We start from the raw sequence: 25,575 nt of genomic DNA, 5'->3' as shown, positions 1-25,575 counted from the left end.
AGGCACTCCAGAACATGTCCCAGTTACTGAAGAGCATTGCCGAGGGTCGGTACCATGCTGCAGACATTGGGGAGCTGCCAGGGCTGGCACAGCCAGATGACTCAGAGCAGCTGAGGGCCAATCCAACTGTCCCCTCCAACTGAGATGACTCCCAGGGCCCTATGAGCACTGTCTCAGAGGCGGAGATGCTAGGTACCAATCCAGAGCCACCCTACGGAGTGGCGACAGTGGGCACCAGCTCTCCCGAGTTCCACCCCCTGACAACAGCTTATCTTGGAGTCAGCACCCGGAACAGTGTGGCACAGGGGAGGGTCCTGGGGGGCCTGTGCAACTGCTAAGTGGGCCAGGACGCTCCAGCCCCAGGGCTCCCAGGGGACAGTGCCATGGTCATCGAAGGCCACAGGACGCGGTAACAACAGGCTGGCTCGACCTCTGATGTGCATCCTGCAGACACACCTAGACGCAGCGGAAGAGCATGGAAGGCTAATCAATCTGAGGATCACTAAGAGGGCACAGGAGGGGGGGGGGGGGGGAGGAGGAGGGGGTTATGGGGTAGGAAGGGGAAGAGGGAATGGTGGAGCAGCATCATCGGGAGCAAGGGGCAGTTGGGGATATAGATGTACAGCATTGAAAAATGTTGCACCTGAAAAATATGATGCCTCTGGCATTTTCTTCCACAATACAGGGTGACCACCAATCCCCTGCCCTCTGGAGGTGGTGGTCCTGGATTCTTCCCCCTAACCCAGGTACACCACCTGCAGGCCAGGGGTATGAGCGAGTACTCAGCAGACAGGTGGGAATCAGACTATGGCATAGATTGAGGAGCACCAGCGCTCAGGAGGCCTTCACAGTCAGTGGGAGTTATAGATGGCTGGTGAGACAGACAAGCAGGTTGCTGCAATAATGGGTACACACGATCCAGGGGTGGCACGGTGGACTCAGTGCTGAGACACCCACCCCCTAGCCCAGGGGCGACCCACCCCGACGATGATAGCCCACCCTGGCCAGGGATTGGCCACGCTAAACTTCCCCTTAATTGGAAAAAAAAATCTACATTTTTAAAAAAAATTGAAAAATGATTGGTGTGCCCGGTGTGGTTCTTGATCTCTAAAGGTCGCTTTGTGTTCTCGCTCAAGCGCAATGTGGCTGTAAAATTGTGCCCTGTATGTTTTCGAGAAGCAGTTAGATGTAGCACTTCATGCTGAGGGGATCAAAGGATTTGGGGGGGGGGGGGGGGGGGGGGGAGCAGATTTGGGCTATTGAGTTGGATGATCAGCCATGATCATAATGAATGGCAGAGCGGGCTCGAAGAGCCGAATGGCCTCCACCTGCCAATGTGTTCTGTGAAATGACCCTTCAGTTCCTGGAATTTGTCATGAAAGCCCTGGAGGCCAGGCCAGCCCCTCAGGCTGCTCTCTCAGCCCTGCCTGAGGCCGAACAGATTCCGCCACATGGTGGCTCACCGGGAATGACCGCCTGGTGCCTGTCACAAATTTAAACCAACAACAAAAGAGCCGCGATCGGTCGCACAAAATAACAGTCTCAGGCTGGACACAAGGAGCACATGGTTAGGGTGAAGATTTAAAGTTAGCGCTGGTTTGGGGGGGTGGGTGGAGCCTGTTTGTGGCCGGGCAGGAGTTTGGTCCTCCTCCTCCTGCTGGGGTGTTGAGACCGCTGTTCAGAGTTCAACGCTTCGCGGGAGACGCGCGCCCAGCTCCTCGTCCCCAGTCACAGACAGAGCCGCCGGGGAGGGGAGGTATGTCCCAGAGGTTTCTGGTCACCGCTGTGCACAGCCGCAGGGACGGGCTGCAGAACGGGGACAGTAACGACAGCAGCCTGACACCCAGGCAGAACACGGTGCCCATACTCCAGTACCTGAGGGAGCCCAACAGATACGGTAAGGAGGAACTTTTTTTTAACAGGATGGGAAACTCGCCTCACTTTCCCCCGGCGAGTGGACTGCGACAGGCTTTCTCACACAAGGGTTTTTATTTTCTCTTTGAAAATCTCTCCATGGCAATAAATTAAGGTTGCCATTCTAAATCGCTGATAACAGTTTAATTGTGCGATGGGGCAATTTAGGTTTGCAGCCCTGTGTGTGTGTTTGTGTTCCACTCATAAATACTGGACCAATGTTAAAGACGGAATATCAATCGAGCTCTGGTTAATTTACCAACTCGATTTTTGTTCTTCCCAGTTTGAGTGACTAGACTTTTGCACTTTTTTTGTTGTTTTCTTTTTCTCTTTCCGTCGGCTATCCCCGTGTTTTAACTTATTTTTAAACTTGCAACCACTCTTTTCTTTCCCAACCCTTTTACTTCTCCCTCGGTTGGTCTACTTCAGTGACATGGATACTTGACCACAGAGAATGGATCGAGCCTCTGTGTCACTCTTGTAAAATAAAATCATTCCCAACCTTTTTTTGGGAATAAATTGTTCTCCGCCCTCCCTGCATTAGCCTGTGATTTAACCATGTGCTATTTTAACATGACTTTGATGTGATATTTTGTATAAAAAGAAGGAAAAAGCACCATCTCAAATCTGTGTGACTTGACTTGACTTCACAGGCGGTTTTTAATTGCACTGCAGAATCCAATGTCTACATTTATACATAAAAGGCATGGGAGTTCTGCACTGCCTATGGTTAATTCCATTCGGTTTCTGCAATATTTTTGCAGTCTCTTTAAAAATCTGTGTCTGAGCTGGTGATTCGTTCTGGATGCTTTTTGGTTTGTATTCTGGATTTTACAGCATGTGTTGTGTAAGAGCCCTTACCCCAACAGTGCAGCAATCGTTCTAATCACCACTTTCCTCAATTACATCAGGTTTAATGACCTAATCTGCACACTAAATCTTCTGCTAGCTCCCTGTAGAGTAGCCCTGGGATGTTTTGCTGCATTAAGGAGCTGTATGAATTCATGTTGTTGTGGAAACACTTTTTTAAAAATAAAAGTGCACCATAGGCAACTATTGAGGAAAAAATATTTTCTTGGAGAATATAATTTTTGCTCCTTTTTCAAAGTAATGGTTCTGCTATTAACATTTCAGCTGGTTTCCATTGTAATATGTGCCAGACCCACCATGTGCTCACAGATTTTGACAGCTTGCGATGTCAAGAGCTGTGTGTCTTTCATTAATATCTGAAGAATGCTTTAATATGACTGAAAAAAGGCAGGCTGTTGAAATTTTTTGTCTGAACAGAACTGTTCCTGTGCAAAAGGAGACCATTTGACCCATCATGTTTGTACTGGCTCTCCAAATGAGCACGATGACTTGATGCCATTCTCCTGCCTTTTCCCCATACCCTTGCCCATTGTTTCTATTAAAGTCATCATCTAATGCCCCTTGAATTGAACCTGCCTCCAGCATACTTGCAGGCAGAACATTCCAGACCCGAACAACAGTTTCTCCTGATCTGTTCTGTACAACCCTGTCATCTTGAACACCCCATCAGGATTGAATTGCAAGAATACCAATTCTCATAGGTAGCCACCACAATTTATGCTGCATGAGAAGAGGGTGCTAATTGATTAGCAAGTGGGCTTTGATCTGAATAAATTTTAAAGAAAACCTTGGCGGTCAATTGTTCCCTCGTGCATTTTTCATGACAAAGAATACCAATTCTCAAAGAGAACAACAATTTATGCTGCATGAGTAGAGGGTGCTAATTAATTGGCAAGTAGACTCTGGTGCATTCTGCGTGACAAAATCGCTATCAATCAGCGTTTACTTGTGAACCAACCATCAGCACCTATATTTCATTCAGCATAAATTGTTGTTGTTTTTGAGATTTTGCTTTCTTGCAATTCTGTCTGAATGAGTACATGGTGAAAAGCTTCAATAGCATGACTCTCAGCAACACTCCAGTTGAATGCTTTTATTAGAAAAATTGATTTTAAACAAAATAAAGTGGAACACATGGACATATGGGAGGATTTTCCACTTGCGCAGTGAGAGACGAATGAGGAAGGGCTAAATGTGATTGGACAAAAGAAAATTAGTGCATAACCTCAGAGGAGAAACACAATACTTTGTTCATGCCATTGGGGCAAATGGCAGGCAGACAGTTATTGGAGGGGCAGATCAATGGAAAACATCGGATAAAATGGATGATAAATATAATAGATTGGATGTGGTTAACTTGTGCGGAATGATTACAGGGAGCACAGTACAGACAAGAGGATATCCATGGCAGTCAACGTTCAGGAATAAAGACGATGTCAACAAACTAAATAGTGGAAGTGAACAAGGTGCATTGTGTACCCCCCCAGAAAATTGGTATACCCTTCGTATATGAGCAGCCTGTGTAAATTTACTGGATGTATAGTGTTGGGTATGTAAATAGTTCCACAACAGAAACCTTTTATTGAGTGAAATTCCAGTCGAAGCTTAATGTCTTTGAAAGTGAGTTATCATACTTGTACCCATCTGTCTTGCTATCTTTATCTATATTGAAAGGAAACCAGGCATGTGATTTCACTGCTGCATTTTTTATTATATATGATTAAATTTATTTAGACTGTGCATAGTAAAAATAGAAAATGCAGCTGTCACTGGGAGAGCTGTAGAGCATGACAAAGGAGAAGGACCTCGGGTTACATTCCAATCAATACAATAAATAACCAGGAAACATGTAGGTTTCCATGCCAAGGTACACTGCTATTTGCATACGTACCAATGGAGCACTGATTTTTTTTTTTGTTTCAAAATTTGCCAGAGCAGCTGCCGGCAATATATAGACAAATAGGATTTCATTAATAGCCAACTGAAGATTAGAATATCATTTTGACAGTCAGAAGTTGGTTTGATTGGAACTTGTCATTTTTGTTATTTACTGCTGTCACAAGTGAGTGGGTGACCTGAAAATGACAAATGACACATTTTTGTTTCCTGCTTGAAAACATTTGAGCACTGACTGTTTTTTTTATGTGAGTGGTCACTCGAGGCTGAGAGGTTAAATCTATTGTGAGTTTTTTCACATGAAGTCTTTTTAAACACAAAGAACACATGAAGCCATTTTGTGTTTGTCTTACCTTTCTAAAGAGCTGCAATACTGTCATTGAAAATGTGCCTGTTAGTTTAAACTATCATTGATATATTTTACTGAGAACATGAACCTTTTGAAAGGTATACTTTTTATAATCAGAAATTTTAAATCAGCAACCATGAGTTCTGGATCTTAAAAACATCACTTGCAATTACACTTGTGTTGCAGAGTTCCCTTCTTCGTTTGGGCAAAAGATCATAATCAGCAATGAGAATCAAGGTCTACTCAAAACTTTTCTTGCACAAGTGAGCTTTAAAAGTGTTATCTTTACTCTCCCTTGCTCCTCCTGCACTGAAGAAATTGCGCAGCCAGCGATGTCTGGATGTATTCCTTGGTTGACAACAAGACAATCTGCTGAATTGTTAAAGAAATGGATCTCTGCCACATCATGGGATCGAGACTCGTACACAATTTGAACAGCTCAATGCCCAATCCCACTGAGACAGTCAGAGTGCCTTGCCTTAAAGGGAGAAAACCACAAATATTTACGGTGGGGATGGGGCAGCGGGTACCAGATCAGCGATTCTGTGCCTCAACATATTGTGAACATTTAAGGCAATCATTTGCTGACATGACTGGTTTAGGAAAAGTATAGGGAGCACCCAGATTGTTGACTCATTGGTGGAAAATTTAATTGGGAACTGTTTGCATTAAATGCAAATATAAATGAAAAATGACTGAATGAAGGAAATAGTGGTGGTGAAGGTATGTTTCTTGGACTGGAGGAAGGTATACTGTAGTTAGCTAGGATGTGGAGATGCAGGCGTTGGACTGGGGTGAGCACAGTAAGAAGCCTTACAACACCAGGTTAAAGTCCAACAGGTTTGGTTCAAACACTAGCTTTCGGAGCACTGCTCCTTCCTCAGGTAAGGAAGCTCCGAAAATTAGTGTTTGAAACATGGTGTTGTAAGACTTCTTTCTGTGCTCGCCTGAGGAAGGAGCAGTGCTCCGAAAGCGAGTGATTCAAAAAAACCTGTTGGACTTTAACCTGGTGTTGTAAGACTTCTTACTGTGCTCACCCCAGTCCAACGCCGGCATCTCCACATCAGGTGAAAAAAGGAGGAAGGAGCAGTGCTCCGAAAGCTAGTGATACGAAACAAACCTGTTGGATTTTAACCTGGTGTTGTAAGATTTCTTACTGTAGTTAGCTAAGTCCATGGAATTTCTTAACTATGGATAAATGGCCCTGATGCAATTGCAGATGATGCAAAACATTGTATAGTAAATTCTGAGGAGGATAGTGATCGCCTTAAACCTTAAACAGCCTGGTGGAATGGGTGCAATGTGGTAGGTTTAATACAGAGAAGGGCAGACAGTGATGGGATTTAATCCATTAGGTATGGAGTTGCTATGAAGAATGAGGAGATGTGACATAAAATAGTGCAGGGACAGTATGACCTGGAGGTGTATGGGGCAGCACGGTAGCATTGTGGATAGCACAATTGCTTCAGGTTCAATTCCACTTGGGTCACTGTCTGTGCAGAGTCTGCACATCCTCCCCGTGTGTGCGTGGGTTTCCTCCCACAGTCCAAAGATGTGCAGGTTAGGTGGATTGGCCATGATAAACTGCCCTTGGGTGTCCAAAATTGCCCTTAGTGTTGGGTGGGGTTACTGGGTTATGGGGATAGGGTGGAGGTGTTGACCTTGGGTAGGGTGCTCGTTCCAAGAGCCGGTGCAGACTCGATGGGCCAAATGGCCTCCTTCTGCACTGTAAATTCTATGGTAATTCTAAGTACAAAACTTTGAAGGTGGCCGAGTATGTTGAGAAAGTGGCTGAAAAATCATACCGGCTAATGAGCTTTATAAATTGGGCATTAATGTACGAAAGCAAGCAAGGGTATTGTGAAGAGTTTTATAAAACTCTGGTTTGGCCTGGCGAGAGGTTTTGCCAATTCTCTGCACTGTGCTTTAGGAATGATGATGAGGCTTTATAGATGATGCTAAAACGATTTACGAAAATGATTCGGGGATGAGGGACTCCGGTTGCGTGGACAAATGAGAGAATCTGGGGCTTTTTCCTGTTGAGAAGAGAAGATTTGTGAGGAAGGTTTGGTAAGTGTTCAAATCATGAGGGGGCCTTGGTAGAAAGGGAAAATGGTCCCATTGGCAGATGGGCCAATAATCAGAGGATACTGATATAAGATGATTGGAATATGAGGAAATGTTTACACAGCAAGTGGTTCGGATCTGGAAAGCACAGCCTGAGGGTGTAGTGGAGGCAGGTTCAATTGGTGCCTTTGAAATTGGTGCCTGAAGAGAGCAAAGTTTTTGGGCCAAGGGGAAAGCAAATGGGTAGGTGACTGAGTGGGTCTTGATGAGAACTGGCATCTGCAATACAGACTGAAAGGTCACTCTTGTGTTTGTGTTTCTATATGCTATTGTTAATGATTGAGACTAGTTTGAGTGCATAAGAATTTTTAGTGAACATTATTTAAAAAAAAAAGTTTTATCCTGAAAGCATAAACCTCTGACTTGAGTTACAGTTGATGGGTGGTGGCTAGCCTTTTCTACCTTTCCTTGGTAAATGTTTGCAGGCTATCCAATTTTAGAGGGTATCATAGCTAAACACACTTATGACGTCCTCACTTGATCACATATACAGAATCCCTACACTGACCCTCTGAAGGGCATTATACTGAGGCCTATTCCCATAAGCGCACGCATTGATCAAAGCCAATCCACATGAACCAAAGCCACCCAGATGGAAACCCGCACACACACGGGGAGAACGTGCAAACTCCACACACAGTCACCCAAAAATGAAATTTAACCTGGGTCACTGGCGCTGTGAGGCAGCAGTGCTAACCACTGTACCACCCTTGAAGTAATACCTTTAAGAAAAGAAAAACAAAAGAAAGACTTGAATTCATGTTGTGACCTTTGTGACCTTGTGCAAAGTGCTTCAAAGCTAACAAAATTACTGCAGAGATGAGGCTGAGTTTTCACTGAGATGGGGTGACTTAGAAATGGAGGCAGATCCTGATCCTGGGATTCTGAACCCTATGACATTATACAAATGTACAGCATGTAAAGAGTTAATGTTCTGTTAAGCCTAGCCACCGGATGGCGATAAGGAACAGTACTATAAATTGCACTGGCTCGTAAGCTAAGGGGAGGAGATTAGACTGGAGGGTCTCCAACTTCGGGGCTTTGCAACCCTCCATGCCAATAGTATCCGTCTCCGTGCTACCAGGGAAGCAAAGGCCAGAGCATCTGCCTCTTTCTCCTCTTGGACACCCTGAAAATCACCACCCTTGTTTTTAAAACCTTGGACATGACATCTGCAAACCCCTGCCAAAATCCCCTAAGCTTTGGACATGCCCAAAACATGTGGACATGGTTCGCTGGTCCTCGTGTGCATTTTGAGCACCAGTCCTCCACCCCAAAGAATCTGCTCATCCGGGCCACTGTCATATGAGCCCGGTGAACCTTAAATTGTATCAGGCTGTGCCTGGCACATGTTGCGGACGTGTTGACTCTACTTGGCGCGTCCGCCCAGAGACCATCCTCTATCTTACCTCCCAGCTCCTCCTCCCACTTGTGCTTCAGCTCCTCGGTCTGTGTCTCCTCCGACCCCATAAGCCTCTTATAAATGTCCGAGACGCTCCCTTCTCCTACCCACCCTCTGGAAACTACCCTGTCTTGAGTCTCCCTTAGCGGTAGGAGCGGGAAGGTTGACACCTGTTTACGAAGGAAGTCCCGCACCTGCAGATACCTGAATTTGCTTCCCCTCGCCAACCCAAACTTTTCCTCCGCGGGGCCTTGCCCGCCCAGACGAAGCCCGTGATATTGCAGAGTTAGTTAAGATACAATAGTTAAAATTAATATACAGTGTTAGTGAGTGTAGTTTAATTCTTACTTGTATGTTTGCTATTCAGAATAAGAGTCAAACTCAAATTTAGTAGTGTTAATAAAATTAGTTTTGTTCTGAAGATCTTTGTGATCAGTACGCCTTCCATCCTAGAAACCCCTCACAAAGACCATGACAAATCCTACTCCTGCGCTGTCTGATTTTTGGGGATGCCTTTAAAGGGTGTTGGCTGATCCTGTCAAAATCCCGCACTTGGCATTTCCGACCTGGCTGGCTCCATTGCGGAGCTAGCCAAGTCCTGCTCTTCTGCAATTTTCATGGGACCAGGTTTTAAGTGTCATTGTTCAAAGCCCCTCGGGAGTTGTGAACCCTAGGAATTCACCAAGGGATAATTGCTATTTTGGAGAGGTAGAAAAGGCAAGTCGCCACTTGTGAACCGTAACTCAGTCAGGACGTTAATGCTTTCAGGAGGATAAAACTGGAAAAAACATTTGTAAAGGTGAGTTTAAAAAGGTCCTCTTCTCGTACATCAAGCATACATAATGAGACTTGGCTGAGACTCCATGACTCTTTTTGAAGCTGCTCCTAAAAACTTGCTTGATTGACAGCTCTGGCTATCTGACATCTGGTGGAATTCAAAATATACACAAGAGTAAGTGGATTTTGGGATTTGTAGTTTCTGTTATTGATACCTTTTAAAGGATCTGGATGATACTTTTATTGCCTTGTAGTGAAATGACTTTTTTTTTTGTATCATAATGGAAAGGAATAAATTAATCAAGGAGTTTTAAAAGTTATTTTTCACATCCTACTGTGACTAAAATGTTAATTGACCTACATTGTATAGAACCAATCGGCATGGAAGCGCCATAGCTTGTTTATGAGGAATGATAGGAGGGTGGAGGTTTGCCGGGACACGAGCAGTACTGGGGATTGGGTGGGGCATAGTTGGCATGGCGAGTGTATGACGGGGTGTGATGGCTGGAGGGTCTTTGCGTTTTTATTTTAACTAGGACAATGTCCCACAGCACCGAGGTGGGCTTCTTAAACAGTTCACCTCCGTACCCAGCTCATGTGGCTGCCTCCAAGTTCCATCCTGGGTCTGCTGGCCTGAATCCAGGCGGAGTGGCTGCCTCCAAGCTCCATCCTGGGTCTGCTGGCCTGAATCCAGGCGGAGTGGCTGCCTCCAAGCTCCATCCTGGGTCTGCTGGCCTGAATCCAGGCGGAGTGGCTGCCTCCAAGCTCCATCCTGGGTCTGCTGGCCTGAATCCAGGCGGAGTGGCTGCCTCCAAGCTCCATCCTGGGTCTGCTGGCCTGAATCCAGGCGGAGTGGCTGCCTCCAAGCTCCATCCTGGGTCTGCTGGCCTGAATCCAGGTGGAATGAGCCGAGAGTTTTCTCGACCGCTGCTACCCACCTCCGATGAAAAGTCAGGCCCAAATGTAAAACTAATGATGAAGATTTGGAGACCAATATGAGCAATAATACAAAGTTTCACAAATAATGATGTGATATAGGACTAGATCATTTCCTTTTTAGTGATGTTGGGATAAAACTTGGTTGTTGCGTTTGGTACCTTGTACTCTTGAGATGAACTCGCCAAATACTTCGATCTGTCCAACCAAGATCCTTTTATTGTGTCTTGTGCAATCCGATAAAGCGTAGTGATCTCTGTATATCAATATACATGATCGGTGTGTGCAAAACTAGTACAGTCAATTCAACACTAGATGTTTCACTATCAGGTGATATAAAAAGGACTTTCCCTCTCTTTTTGCTAAGAGAGCGTGCATCAGGTGAACAGACAAGAAATAGGATAGCTAGAGAGAGAAGTTATTTCATTATTATATTGTATAGTTAGTTACATTTACTATATTTTATTTGTTTACTAGTTGAGAATTAAGTAAAAAGAACTCACAAATATAATTTATATTACTCACTAAATTAGTTTATGTCGACAAGAAGACTACTGTTCATTTCATCAATTCAGCTAGTTCAAAAGATATGGGGGGGCGATTCTCCCAAACAGGGAGAAATCGTAAGGCTGGCGTCAAAAACGGGCGGGTTTGACGCCAGCCTCCCCCTCCCCGACCGGGAACCGATTCTGGTCCCCGGTCGGGGCTAGCATGCCGCGGCCGTGAACTCCGGCATCGCGGGCTTAACGAATTTCGTTAAGCCCGCTTGCCAGAGTTTGCGACGGCTGACGTGTCACATGACGTCAGCCGCGCATGCGCGGATTGGAAGACTCCAACCCGCGCATGCACGGATGACATCATCGCGCATTTGCGCAAAACCCGCGCATTTGCGCAAAACCCGCGCATGCACGGGCCGGGATGCCCCTCAGCCGCCCCGCGAATTGATACAGCGGAGCGGCGGAAGGACAAAGAGTGCGCGGGAATCGGACCTGCTGCCCGCGATCGGTGCCCACCGATCGCGGGCCCATGGCACCCTTGGCATGGCCGTGGTACTGCCGTGCCAATCGGTGCCATGGTTGCCAAGATCCGAACTTTACGGCCGTTTTTACGAACGGCCAGACCAGGTGTGTTTGCCGTTCGTAAAAACGGCCGTAAAGGGCTTGGACTTCGGCCCATCGGCCAGCTGAGAATCGTTGCTCCCTGTAAAAAAACGGCGGCAGCGATTCGTGTCGGGAGTCGGGCGTGGGGGGGGGGGGGGGGGGGGGGGGGGGGGAGAATAGCGGGAGGGCATCAGACTAGCGTGGCCGTAAATATTTACGACCCCCGCTATTCTCCGCACCGTCGTGAGTGCGGAGAATTGCGCCCTCGCTATCATGTAGTTTTGCTACTCCTCTGGAACTTACAACTTCTGCTGACCTGTTACATGTATGTCTTATTACCCTCTATTTCGTGTTCTTCTAGAGATGGTCAGATGGGCCTCTTTATATACAGGTACCTGGTCACATGACTTGGGTCTTGAGACGGCATGGTGTGTCTATACAGCCACCTGCTGGTTGGAGGTCTCGCACCATCCAACTGTGATGTGGCCCACAGGCATATCGCCACATTGGCTGGGACTTGGGAGAATGGCATCTTTTACATTGTGTGAGAGTACATACGGGTCTTTGGCTTTACATCTTATCTCAATTATTGTAGCTCTGATGGGGCACGACACTGGAATGCCAATCTGAATTGACCGGAGAAACATCTTTCCTGCATCCACCCTGTCGAGCCCTGTAAGACCTCCAGATGGGGTCTCACCAAGGCTCCATGCAACTGCAGCATAACTTGTACGCATTACCCGTGTCCTCATTCTCTTGCAATAAAAGAGGATTTGAAACCTGCAGCAAATTATAACCTCCTTGCTGTCACCCTGTTTTAAGAGTTCAGCTAACTTTGAGCAAAATTGAATTGGAAAAATTATCACCTGAACTAGTGCTCACTGTCTTTCATTATTATTAGCATCTGTAATTTTGCTGATAATTTTACATTTTTAAGCAATAATGCTGGCAAAGAATCTATTACCGAGATCCCTTGCCACTGGATTATTATGAAGCCATTTAACAAATTGACTTTAAAATACACCTTTGTACTTGTAATCCCAAATACAGCTTTGATTTTTGTCATTCACTTCTAAGGGACAGATATTCCCAAAGCAACTGTTCTGATGTCAAGTGTGGCTCTGCTGTTGTCTTGATTCAAGACTTCTAAATCGTAGGGTCGAAACTCTTTTATGATAGGACTTCAAAACTGAGGTCCATCTGCCCCTTCAGCAGAAGATAAAATATTCATCCCAAAGCCCTATTTCGGAGAAGTGCAGGGAGTTGTTTTAGTGTTGTGTCCAGTACATATCCCTCAACCATCTGAAAACAAATTATCCAGCCATTTACCACATTACTATGTGGAAATGGGCTAAGAAGTTCTCCCATTATAGCAGTTACTCCACTTAAAGCACTCCATGACTGTAAAGATCTTTTGAAAACACCCAAGATCATGAACGGTGCTATATAAATGCAAGCCTTTTTTTCCTTTTCCAACAATACACTGAGCAGTAAACAGGCCCAAAAATCAACAAGTTGGAACCTGCCACGAGCAGTGCAGTGGTGAGGCAGCTGGATTATGTGGATTTGTTTTCTGTCTGCCTGTGTTGCCAGGGGAAAGCCTCTGTAATGTAAGTAGTCTGGTTTTGCTTTTCTTGGAAGCACAGGTCTTTGATGTGGAAAGACCGAGCCACTGAACCGTAGTCACTTAAAATTGAGACGTAGAGGCGGGGGTGATGGTGGGGTTTGGGGGCGGGGGGCACAATGAAAGGCTCTTGTGCAAGATCAATGTAAGATGGTGATTGCTTATTCTGTCACAGATCAAGAGTCTTTGGAACTGTCAAACTAATATCACTACATACTGCTACTATAGGTCAAGCTTGCTTATGAACCTTGTAAAATCAATGAATTAGAGTGAAAATATGGGTTATTGGCACTTTGGATGCACAATTCTGATCTTTACATTTGTCCGTTGACTCACTTTGCAAAACGTTTGGACCTGGGATGGGTATGGTCATCAACAAAAGTTGAAAGTTTGTTACAAATAAAATGGCACACATCAGGCATGAGCAAGTTATGATAGTTCCAGTTTTGGAAATGGAAATGTTCCTGCAAGGTTGAAAGGCATGGCATTGATAAAAGCTGGAATTTCACTGAAATGTTTTCCCTCCACTTCTCTTGAAGAAATTGGATAGGGTAGTCCTTGAACTCCCCTTGCGAGGAGTTATTGATCGTGCTGTTGTGAGGGGTGGGATTTAAACTAATTTGGCAGGGGGATGGGATATGGAGTGGAGGTAGAGTAGGGTGAGATGCACAGACAAAGTTAAGGCACAAGGAAGTAACATGGCACGGCTGGATGGCATTTATTTTAATGCTCGGAGTCTTGCGTGTAAGGTAGATGAGTTGAGGGTGACCGTGACCATAACTCAGTAGGATTTAAGGGAGTTATGGAAAGGGACAATGATGGACCAGAAATGAAAGTTCTGTACTTGGGAAAGGTCAATTTTAACAGGATAAGACATGATCTGGAAAAAGTCTAATGGTGACCATGAAGCCATTGGCAATTGCTGCAAAAACCCACCTGGTTAACTAATGTTCTTTAGGGAAGGAAATCTGTCCTTACCTGGTCTGACCTACATGTGATTCCAGACCCACACCAATGTGGTTGACTCTTAACTGCCCCCTTGAAAACAATTGGGGATGGGCAACAAATGCAGACCCAGCCTGCGCCATCCACGTCCCATAAACGAATAAAAGAAATGGAATTTAACTCGGAAAAGTGTAAAGTAATGCATTTTGAGAGAGGCTGAACAAGGCAAGGGAATATACAATGAATGGTAGGACTATGAAGTACAGGGGATTAGAGGCACCTCTGTGTTCATGTCCATACACCTCTGAAAGCAGGGTAGGTAGATAACGTGGTTAAGAAGGCCTATGGGACATCTGCCTTTATTAACCACAGCAGGAAATATAAGAGCAGGGAGGTTATGAATAAGCTGTATGCAACAATGCAGGTTAGGCCACAGCTGGAGTACTGTGTGCAGTTCTGGCCACCGCACTGTAGGAAGTTTGTGATTTGTACTAGAGATGGTGCAGAGAAGATTCAACAGGATGTTGCCTGGGTTGGAGCGTTTAAGCTATCGAGAGACTGGATTGACTGGAGTTGTTTTCCTTGGAGCAGAGAAGGCCGAGTGGGGGGACCTGAATGAAGTGTATAAAATTATGAAGGGCGTAGATAGGATGGATAGGAAGGAACTGTTCCTCTTAGTGGAGGGGTCAATAACCGGGGGTATGGATTTAAGGTAATGGAGAGGAGATTTATAGGAGCTGTGGGGAAAATCTTTTTCACCCAGATGGTGGTTAGAAGATGGAATTCACTGCCTGAAGAGATGGGAACCCTCACAAAATGTAAGAAGTATTTAGATGAGCACTTGAAATGCCAGAGCACACAAGGCTATGTACGGGTCAAGTGCTAGAAAATGGGATTAGGGTAGCTAGGTGCTTTATGACGGGCGTGGACACGATGGGGTGATGGGCCTCTTTCCGTGCAGTAAAACCTCTGACTACAGAATCGATGTGAACTTAATTGTTCCAAAGGATCATATTCACACAACTTGTTTATGCCCTTGCGAATGGTGAGCGAATGGCACTTGAGTCTTCCTTTACCCACTCAGTTCCTACTGCATTTTACTGTTTATTCTTCTTTTCCACATCCTGACTGAGGTTTGGAAATGAATCACTTCTGACCTTAATGTCTCAGTGGATAGGTTTTTAGTGGGATTGGTTTTCAAACCTTTTGCCCCGGCATAAAACTAGCATTGCAGATTGGGCACTTGTTACAGGAATTGCCTAAGTGGACATTAAAATAGGATTGTTTGTCCAAATTGTCGCCAATAACCTTGATATGGCAAGTTGAAAACCTGCCTCGGTGTCTCTTCGCTTATGGACTAAGGAAGGTTTAAGCTAAAACTAACTGCTCTCCACTTAAGTTTTGTTAAAGTATGGCGTAGGTGATCACCTCGCTGCCATGTTTCCTTGCCTTACGATGTGATCACTTCAAAGGTACTTCCATTGGTGCTTTAGGCTGTCCACAGTCATGGCTGCATAAATGCAAATGGAAACTGTGTTGACGTATTGATATTGTGTAAATGCAGATTATCATTAAAATATGACCATGTAGGATATTAATTTTAGATTTTTTAAATCCAAAATCGACATTTGGAACAGTCCAGCGAAACTCCTGGAGTGTTCAGGTGCATCCCCATGGAGATGTTGGTTTTACACATTGCTGTGTTCCTGCAAAGTTCCAGGTTCTGGACATTAGCTCGTCTGCCTAGTCAAGTTAAATAGTAATTGCCTGTACCCCACTTGATTTATATTTTTCCCTTTTGGCACATCCTAAATAAATAAAGCATTCCACTTCCTATAAGCATATTTTCTCAGAATTGTTTCATGATGGAGACGAATGACATATTTTCTGATTAGAAAAATATTTGCTTTCCATTCCGCCAAACATTGCGTGTAACTTCTTGGATGGTAATTTGGTAACTGACCCTCTGCTTTGTTGATTGATATTGTATTGTCTACGATGGTTAGCATTGCTGCCTCACAGCGCCAGGGATCCGGATTCAATTCCAGCGTTGGTGACTATCTGTGTGGTACGTTCTCCCTTTGTCTGCGTGGGTTTACGCCGGGTGCTCCGGTTTCCTCCCACAGTTCAAAGCCGAGCAGGTTAGGTGGATTGGCCATGCTAAAATGTCCAAAGGTAGGTGGGGTTACTGGGTAATGGGATTGCGCTATAGTGGACCTAGGTAGGATGCTCCTTCAGAGGGTCGGTGCAGACTCGATGGGCTGAATGGCCTCCTTCTGCATTGTAGTGATTCTATGTATTAATCAATGAGACTGCTAATTGTCAATTTGTGCAATTGTCTATCTATTGCATAGGTGTTTGAAATTGAGCTCCTTTTTGTTTTAAGGATGATTTGATGGATTCTGGGAACTTTGTATATACCTACATATTCAATTTTATTGGAGCGCAGTAATAACTTACATGGTTTATCAGTTACAAAAACAAAACTAGATTGTCTCATGTGACAATCCACAATCTGGAGAGTCGATTAATGTGGACCCTGGTGGATACGCGATCTGTAATGAGAGACTGCATTATTCAGAGGTGGGCATGTTAATGCAGATCTCTAATGGGCAACCTTTTTCCATCTGTCGGGAAAGCTATGTAGATTTTGCGAGTGCAGTAATTTCTATGTTGCCGCTGAACTTGGTCCACAGGCCGAAATGAGCCAATGGAATTTTAAAACTTACTCCAGTTAAAATTATAGAGCTTGGAAAATGCTAGTTGTCGGAGGGTGTGTTTTTAAATAGTGTGGCGTGGGTAGAAATGACACATTTAAATAGTGCCTGTACTTTTCTATGTTTTGTGCAATGGAAATCTCAAACTGCAAAACTGAATTACTTTTTCGTGGTAGTTTAAAAAAAAAAAAATTCTGCCATGCTTTAAAACCACTGCAGGTTTTTGTTGGGAAAATAGTGTGTGCGTGGGTTTCCTCCGGGTGCTCCGGTTTCCTCCCACAGTCCAAAGATGTGCGGGTTAGGTGGATTGGCTATGCTAAATTGCCCTTAGTGTCCTAAAAAATATAAGGTTAATGGGGGGGGGGGGGGGGGGGGGGGGGGGGGGTTACTGGTATAGGGTGGCTACGTTGACTTGAGTAGGGTGATCATTGCTCGGCACAACATCGAGGGCCGAAGGGCCTGTTCTGTGCTGTACTGTTCTATGTTCTACGTTCTGGTCTCCATGTCATATAAAATATGTAGAGATGTTGGAGGCAGTGCCATAATAGTCATCACTGGATTAGTGATCCAGAGACCCAGGGTAATGCATGTGGGAACTGGATTTAAATGCCACCCCGGCAGATGGTGGAATTTGAATTCAATAAAAATCTGGAATTAAGTCCAATGCTTCTGACTCAGACTTGCGTGCAGTGGTAATATCATAACTGTAAGAACTGCAAGGGTTAATGAAATAGCTAGAGTAACCACTAGAGGGAGCTACATATACAAGTATATTGGGCATTGGTGCTAAGCCTTGGGGGAGAGAGTAGTGCAGGAGTTAGCTAAAGATGGTCAGAAGCATTAGTTGTGTGAGTTAGAGCAGATCATAGTTTATACCAGTATTAAGATTAGGTGTGGATGAGTTAGTTTGCATGTTAACAATCAACTGTGTGTTATTCAGAAGTACGTGTCGAATCCAAATTAGTAGTGTTCATAAATTTATAACTTTGTTTAAGTTCACGCTGTTTTGTGGTCTTTGTGAACACGACACCAACCACCCTGAAATAAGCAATACAAAGAACACTAGGCGCCTGTCCTCCAAGTGCTGGAGACCCAGGCCTCCAACTGCTGTGGTGACGTGTCAGTGGCCCCATGGTCGATTGTTATAAAGTTCAGTAATGCCCTTAATAGGGAAGTAAATCTGTCAACGGTACCTGGCTTGGCCTACACATGATTGCAGACCCACAGCAGTGTGGTTGACTTGTGAGTTAGTGCCCCCTGAAATGGCACAGCAAGCCACTCAGTTCAAGGGCAATTAGGGTTGGGGAACAAATGCCGGCCACCTTGTTGTCACCCACATCCCATTTAAGAATAAAGGTATTGGAGAAAGAGATTTTACACGGATAACACCAGAACAGAGAGGTTGTACCTATCAAGAGAAATTGCAGGCTACTTATTTTTTGTTGGAGGGAAAAAATAGGATCGAGGCCTTTTCAGATAAAAGGGATTAATGTGGAGAAAATAATTCCACTTGTGAGGGATAGCAATATGGTATCTGCTCAACCCAGTGGTGGATTCAGGAGCCGCTAATTTATGTGAGGAGTGGTTGGAATGTGGAGTTTGTTATCTTGAGTGGCGAGGCAAACAGCATTGATGCATTTAAGGAGAAGCGAAATAAGCACACAAAAGAGAAGGGAATAGAACAATATATTAATAGCATTAGATGAAGTGGGAGGGGGTGGGGATGTATGTTGAAGAGAAATGCTGGCATAGATCAGTTGAGCAGAATAACCTATTTGTGCTGCAGACTCTGATGGAAGTGAAGCTGCAGGGGGGAGGATTATAGATCCCTATTATAATATTATGTTTATTTGCAGTTTGGAAACTGTAGTTATCAAATGAAGGATCTATCCAAGAAAACTTGCTCTGCCTGGATAGGCAAGTAGGATGGAGTTCCAGATCAAAGGGGAAGTCCTATTGTGTTCCTGAGATGGTGGTGAGAGGTGTTCACGGGTCAGATTTTAATGGCCTCACTGAATCATTCTTGAGAAGAGGGGCTGTCTGGGGGCATCATAGCAAGGAGTTTGAAGGCGGGGGAGGGAGGCTTAAATTATTAATGTAATCCCTCTAGATCAAACAAAATTTGAAGGCGCCTGGTAAACAGAGGAAGGTTTTAACACATCCAGGTACTTTTCCAATCAAAGGACAGGTTCTATTAACTATAATTAATAAACCTTTCAATCTGGGAACAGTTCATGTGACATGTTGCCACAGAGATGGGCTGAGGGGGTGTGGAGGGTTGTGTTTGGAAGTTTTGTTTGTTCTGGTATATCTGTGACACAGTTAGCCAGAGAACAGCTTTGAGACGGGCAGTGAAAGAATCTGCCAGCAGTCAGTGCAAGGAGCGGAGGGACATCAGGAACCAGGGGTGTTTCTATTTAGCGTCACTGCACTGGGGTAATCAAAATACATGAGGTTTGGAAGTATCATCGAATCCTTGCAGTACATAAAGAGGCCATTTGGCCCATCAAGCCTGCACCAACCCTCTGAAAGAGCAGTCTACTTAGGTCGGCACACTTTGCCACACTGCCCTCTCCCCATAACCGGCACATCCCAGGGCACTAAGGGCCAATTTATCTTGGCCATCCACCTAATCTGCACATCTTTGGACTGTGGGAGGAAACCAGGGCACCCAGAGGAAACCACACAGACACGGGGAGAACGTGCAGACTCCACACAGGCAGCCATTTAAAGCTGGAATTGAACCCGAATCCCTGGCGCTGTGAAGCTGCAGTGCTAACCACTGTGCCACCATAACTGGCTCCTCAGGGAGGGCGGGAGGCTTCTCAGCTGGATGTTACTGGGAAAATCCCCAGGGAACCACTCTCCCTGGAAGGCAACTGGGGGAAGAAAAGAAAAAACAGTAAATCCTTGGGAGCGGCGAAACACATTCATTTGTTTCTCGGTGATCTGAATAAAAGCTCAAGAAACGTTAACGTAGCAAGAAACTCTCAGTTTCAAGTTAGAAGTGGAATAGCAAGTGTTCTGTTTGGATTTTTAGCTTTAATGCTTTTGCGAAGCTTTGTGTTGTACGGTCTTTTCAGTTAATAATTGGGAATTTAAATTTTAAAAAAATTCAGTATGTCTGCAAAGATTGTAATGATCTGTGCATGAACAGAACATTACAATTGCACCATTTGCTATTAGTAATAACTCGTGCTCATCCACTGGGGGGGGGGGGGGGGGGGAGAGGGGGTGCGAGGTTGTGGAGATGTGGGGAGGATGTAACTACAAGTGAGACTAGTTAGTACAGGCTGTTTCTGTTCTGAAGTTTGCCTGTCAGTATTTATAACAGGCAATTAATTAAAACATAATTTACGATTTTAGCAGAAGACTTGTGAAACAAAGTTCTTTTTTCCACTTGAAAAATATGTTGCACATGCTGTTACATAGGTTGTTGCAGAAGCATGTGTTTAAAATCTCCCAATCTTGGTTCTCTTATGATTGTAGGACTCCAAAGTATTGGCTCAACACTTCCCACTTGGGATGAGCCATAGGATTAAGCTCCAAAAATTAAGAATTCTGTTTAACAAAAATGTTGCATATATAAATAGTAGGTGGTTAGCATTGTTGCCTCACAGCGCCAGAGATACAGGTTTGTTTCCAGGCTTGGGCGACTCTGTGTGGTGTTTGCACTGTCTCCCTCGTGTCTGAGCGGGTTTCCCCCTCATGGTCCGGTTTCCTCCCACAGTCCAAACATGTGCAGGTTGGGTGGATTGGCCATGCTGAAATGCCCATGGTGTCCAAAAATGTGCATGTTCGATGGGTTTACGGGGATAGGCTGGAGGATTGGGTAGGTAGGGTGCTTCTTCAGAGGGTCGATGCAGACATAATGGGCCAAATGGCCATTTTGCATTGTAGAATTTTGTGGATTCTATAAAACATTAGGGTCGGGATTCTCCGACCCTCCGCTCCGAAAGCACGCTTGAAAAGGGGTGGAAAATTACCCGAAATAGGCTCCCACGCCGGCACGCGATTCTCCAGCGACCAGAGAATTGGCACCAATCGCGCACGATTGACGTGGTGCCGGGCGGGGGATGTTGAAAGCGGACTCGGCGGCAATTCTCCGCGCTCGACAGGCAAGTGCCCGCCGAGTCCCGCTGGCGCGGTTCACATGTGGTCCCACCTGGTGGGAACTCTGCGTTCTGGATGCAGGGGCCGTCCTGGTTGGGGGGGGGGGGGCGGAGGGGAGGGATCCAACACCGGGGGAGGGCCTCCACAGTGGCCAGGCCCGCGATTGGGAGCTACCGATCAGCGACGTGCTCATTCCAGGGGGGGGGGGGGAGGGGGCGCGCTCATTTTGGGGGGGGGGGTGCTGGGCTATGTTCTTCTGCGCCGGGCCCCTGTGGGGCTCTGCCATGTTGCGTGGGGGCTGGCGTGAAGACGGCTGCCGCGCACATGCGCGGACCCACGGCCGGCTGCCGGCCGCGTGGACGTAACTGTCGGGCCCCGCCGGCAGCCGGAGCTGCAGTACATACACTGGGGCCCTGCTGGCCCCCTTGAAGACGGAGAATCACACCGGACGTACTAGGGAAAAGTCCGGAGTGATTCCCGCCCTTTTTTCCGGCGGGCGTGGGGACTTAGTGCCCAGAAGGTTTATCAAGAAGTTTTTTGCTTGTATACTTTATTTCTATTTTCCCTACTTAATATTAAAATCAACCATCCGACCACACTTATTTAAAAGAAATTTTTTGTTGGAGTACCCAATACATTTTTTCCAATGAAGGGGCAATTTAGTGTGGCCAATCCACCTACCCTGCACATTTTTGGGTTGTGGGGGCGAAACCCACGCAGACACGAGGAGAATGTGCAAACTCCACACTGACAGCGACGCAGTGCCGGGATCGAACCTGGGACCTCGGCTCTGTGAGGCCACAATGCTAACCCACTGTGCCACCGTGCTGCCTTCCTACCACACTTATTAATCTGTGGTTTTCTGTGATGCATGCACGATGTGATGAAGTCATGTGTAGCTGTTCTGGGTCATTTTCCTTTTGCTCTTACGTTTTCTCCCCATATTTAGCTTGTGGTCTCCTTAAACGTGAATGGAAAAACTACATTTTCATAACTTTGGGCATGATTTTCTGGCTGTTCCTACCAGCAGGATCTTGCAGCTCTGCCGAAGGTGACTCCTCCAACCCCAGTGGTGGGACGGATAAGCCATGCAAAATGCTCCAGACATCAGCAGGACCAAAAAGTCCCACCAGCAACCAATGGTGAGCTGTCTCCACCGTCAGAAAACCTGGACACGGAAAGAATATGTAAACTCCACACAATCCCGGGGCTGGGATTGTCTAATATTAAGTGGGTCATAGGGGTGGGATTCTCTGGCCTCCCAGTTGCGTGTTTCTTGGCAGTGCACCACTCGCTGGCAGCGGGATTCTCTGCTCCTTCTGCTCTCAGTGCGAATTCCCATTAAAGCCACCCCACACCGATGGGAAACCAGCAGGTGGGGGACCGCTGTTGGCGGAACCAGCGAACCCTGCTGCCGGCGAACAGGCGGAGAATTCCAGCCCAGGTTGGCTTATCCCTCCACTGCAGACATGATCTCCCTCCATTTGATTCATTGCTTCACTATGATCAACTTTGTGCTTGCTGGGCCTGTGTATGAATCCAAAACACAATGAAAACTGAAAATATTGTCCCTGACTCTGCTAGCCATAGCTCTGCCTAGTAGCTGTACTTTGGCCTTTTTAGAAAGTCATGGTTCATGTCCTATTCCAGAGACTTCTGCATATAATCTGGGTTGACAGTTGATAGACGCTGTCTTATGCAGACTTTGTCTCCGATTTGGTGTAAAAGGTCCCACAGCGCTACTAGAAAGGGTTGGAAGTTCTCCAGGCCTCGTGGCTAACAGTTATCCCTCAAACAACATCCTAAAAGACCAGGCCACTTATTTTATTTATTCCATTTCTGCCCGAGTGCTTTCTGCATGCATACTGCCGACTGCATTTCACAGAGTCTGTATTTCTGACATTACAAAGGTGATTATACTGAAAAGGAAGCTATATGGTTGTTAAATATGTTGGGACATCTGAGATTGTGGTTGCTTTATGAATGCCAGTCCATGAATGCCAACTTGACATTCCCCTAGTTGTGCTACATGTCTGGTTCCCACTGGATGGCGGTAGGCTGATAGACTCTGTTTATTGGTGTATTAACCAGTTCGGATGAAAGGCTGGTGACCTGAAATCTTCACTCCTGCTTCTCTCCCAATAGATGCTCCCAGACCTGCTGAGGGTTCAGCATTTATTTTTATTTCAGACTTCCAGCATCTTCCAGTACTTTATTTTCTGAATGACTTGCTTCCTAGACTTAAAAGGATGTACCAACTGTCCCCTGAACAAGTTTCTTCGGGAATGTGATACTACCTGGGGAAAAATGCATTCACTGTGTGAATTATGTACATTATGTATGTGCATTTCTTAAACTGTCTGGCTACTTATCCAACATTCAGCAATGGGTGAGCAGAAATTTCCTTCAGCTATACAGTCTGTCTGTGTGTGTGTGTCTCTCTCTGCTTCTTTCTCCTCACCCCCCCCCCCCCCCCCCCCCCCTTTTCCTCTCCCCTGGCAATTGAGGCTTAACCACACAGCCTGCAATATGTCACATTTGTCCCCGAGGTGAGGAGCTGACCACACCTCCTTGCCATCAGTAGATGCCCAATTTCCATCTCTGACATCGCCTGACTCCAACAGTGCCTTGTCTCATCTGTTTAAACATTCATACGTTTAAAAGTTCAGGGGGGTTCTGGCAGGGTTTCGCGGACGTAATGTCTGAGATTCTGGATGCAGGGGTGGCGCCGAGTCCGAGGTGGCGATGCCCAGAGTGTCGGAAGATCTGGGAGTTCAGGTGGGGAGAGAGGCCAGTGTCCAGAACTTTGCCACCCTTGACTCGCCGATAGCCCGGATTTGGAATTTTTGAACTGACGGGACTCTAAGCTGCCAAGTGTGGGGGTGAGCCACCTGCCAGAATTCCTGTACTTGGGAAAAGGTTAAGTTTATCTTGCAGGGAGCAGAGGAGGGGTTCACCTGGAGGTGGAATCCGTTTATCGACTTTAAAGTGAATTAAGGTGCCAGCTTTTGGGGGGGGGGGGGGGGGGGGTGTCCTGTTTTGGTTTTCTGATATTTCTATGTCTTTATGCAAGATGCCTTTCATAAAAATATTGTTAAAAAACATTCATGCCTTTGTAGCTCTAGACTTGTATTCCTGATGTGACTCTCATTTCCACTCTCCAGAAATGTCATTTCCTAATGCTTGGCTGCCCATGTGCTAACTTGCACCAAGTTCCTGTTGCTTGCTGACCTACGAAGGCTGCCGGTTATGCAATGCCGCTTTTTTTCTCAGAATTCTCACCCTTATTTCAAAAAAAAAATCTAGGACCATGCTCCACCCTATCTCAGCAACTTGTCACAAGCATAATCAATGCCTGCATTTTCCCATTCGGGCCTGTTGAACATTCCCAATTTTAATTGTCTCAGCAAATGATGACTGTGCCTACAATTGCCGCGATCTTAAAATTCTGGAATTTCCTTCTGAAATCTCATTGATTCTTTCTTGTGCTTTAAAACCCAACTCTGTGGTCAAGCTTCAGTTTATCTGCCCGAACACCATCTTTTTGAAAGCTTGGTTTCAAATGTTGTTTGGTCCCAGTTGTGTGTTGTGGCCATTTTGGATAATTTACTAAGTTATAGGTCACTGAATGTCAGTTGTTTCTTTGTTCTATCTTCCTCGTTGAAATAGTTCCAGCTGAATCTCTACTCCAATTGTTTGGAAGAGTTTTCTACTTTTTTCTGGTCAGTTTTAATGGTAAAATTCCGTTTCTCTTTAATCTTTTTTTTGGTATAAATTTAGAATACCTAATTATTTTCTTTCCAATTAAGGGTCAATTTAGCGTGGCCAATCCACCTACCCTGCACATCTTTGGGTTGTTAGGGTGAAACCCACGCAAACACGGGGAGAATGTGCAAACTCCACACTGCCGGAATTCAAACCCGAGTCCTCAGTGCCGCAGGCAGCAGTGCTAATTACTGTGCCACGTGCCGCCCCTGTTAAAAGTTCTACTAAGGCAATGCTCACTGCTGTACAACTTGAGGTTGCTGCTTCGAGTGGGACTGGCCCAGTGACAGTTGCTTCCTTCTGATACATTGCTCAATGATGCTTTGGCTTAGTGGCAGCACTCTTGCCTTGGAGGCACAGGGACATGGGTTCAAGTCCCACTCCACTACCTTGCACTCAAAAATCTATGTTGTCTTTTAAACAAGATGTTAAACCAGCAACTGTCTACCGTCTGAGGAGCATATTCAAAATCACATGACTTTGAAACACGGGAGAATAAATCACATGACACTTTTTATTTAAAGCACAGGGTCATAAAACTCTGATTTTGTTGCGCAACCTCCCGAGATGAGTTTCATTAGCTTTGTACAGATGACTTTCAATCGACGTGCACCACAAAAGCTGGTTTCCTGCCTCAAACTCCGCTCCTGCAAAAGAGGCACATTATCTAAATGAAGCATGGTTTCTTGTGATTCTTTGCACCTTCATGGGGTCAGGGAAACTGAAGTCTTTGTATTAAGTGTGGTACTTTCACTGAAGTAAAGAAACCTAGCTATTGCATGTGAATCAGTAGCTAATTGCAAGCTTCCTGCTGCAATTAGATCCTGCTGCTGATTTTAAGGGCAGCTCGGTAGCACATTGGTTAGCACTGCTGTTTCACAGCGTCAGGGTCCCAGGTTCTATTCCTGCTTGGGTTACTGTCTGTGCAGAGTCTGCACGTTCTCCCCGTGTCTGCGTGGCTTTCCTCCGGGTGTTCCGGTTTCCTCCCAGAAGTCCAAAAGACTTGCTTGCAAGGTGAATTGGGCATTCTGAATTCTCCC

General features: G+C 45.6%; 1 protein-coding gene across 2 annotated transcripts in view; it reads left to right on the top strand.

The window, feature by feature from the left end:
* The first annotated feature begins 1,692 nt into the window (after positions 1 to 1,692).
* The window catches only part of LOC119965868 (solute carrier family 12 member 7-like), a 320,909-nt gene continuing 297,026 nt past the window's right edge, over positions 1,693 to 25,575 (top strand). Inside the window, exon 1 of one of the 2 annotated variants that reach the window (XM_038796817.1) lies at positions 1,693 to 1,897. In XM_038796817.1, the coding sequence (XP_038652745.1) occupies positions 1,759 to 1,897 (139 nt within the window). In that variant the 5' untranslated portion in view covers positions 1,693 to 1,758. The remainder of the gene's footprint in view (positions 1,898 to 25,575) is intronic. The other variant, XM_038796813.1, reaches the window with a different exon arrangement.

The sequence above is a fragment of the Scyliorhinus canicula genome, chromosome 5 (genome assembly GCF_902713615.1).
Source record: "Scyliorhinus canicula chromosome 5, sScyCan1.1, whole genome shotgun sequence".
Taxonomy (NCBI): Eukaryota; Metazoa; Chordata; class Chondrichthyes; order Carcharhiniformes; family Scyliorhinidae; genus Scyliorhinus; species Scyliorhinus canicula.
This window is presented reverse-complemented; position numbering and strand designations above follow the sequence as displayed.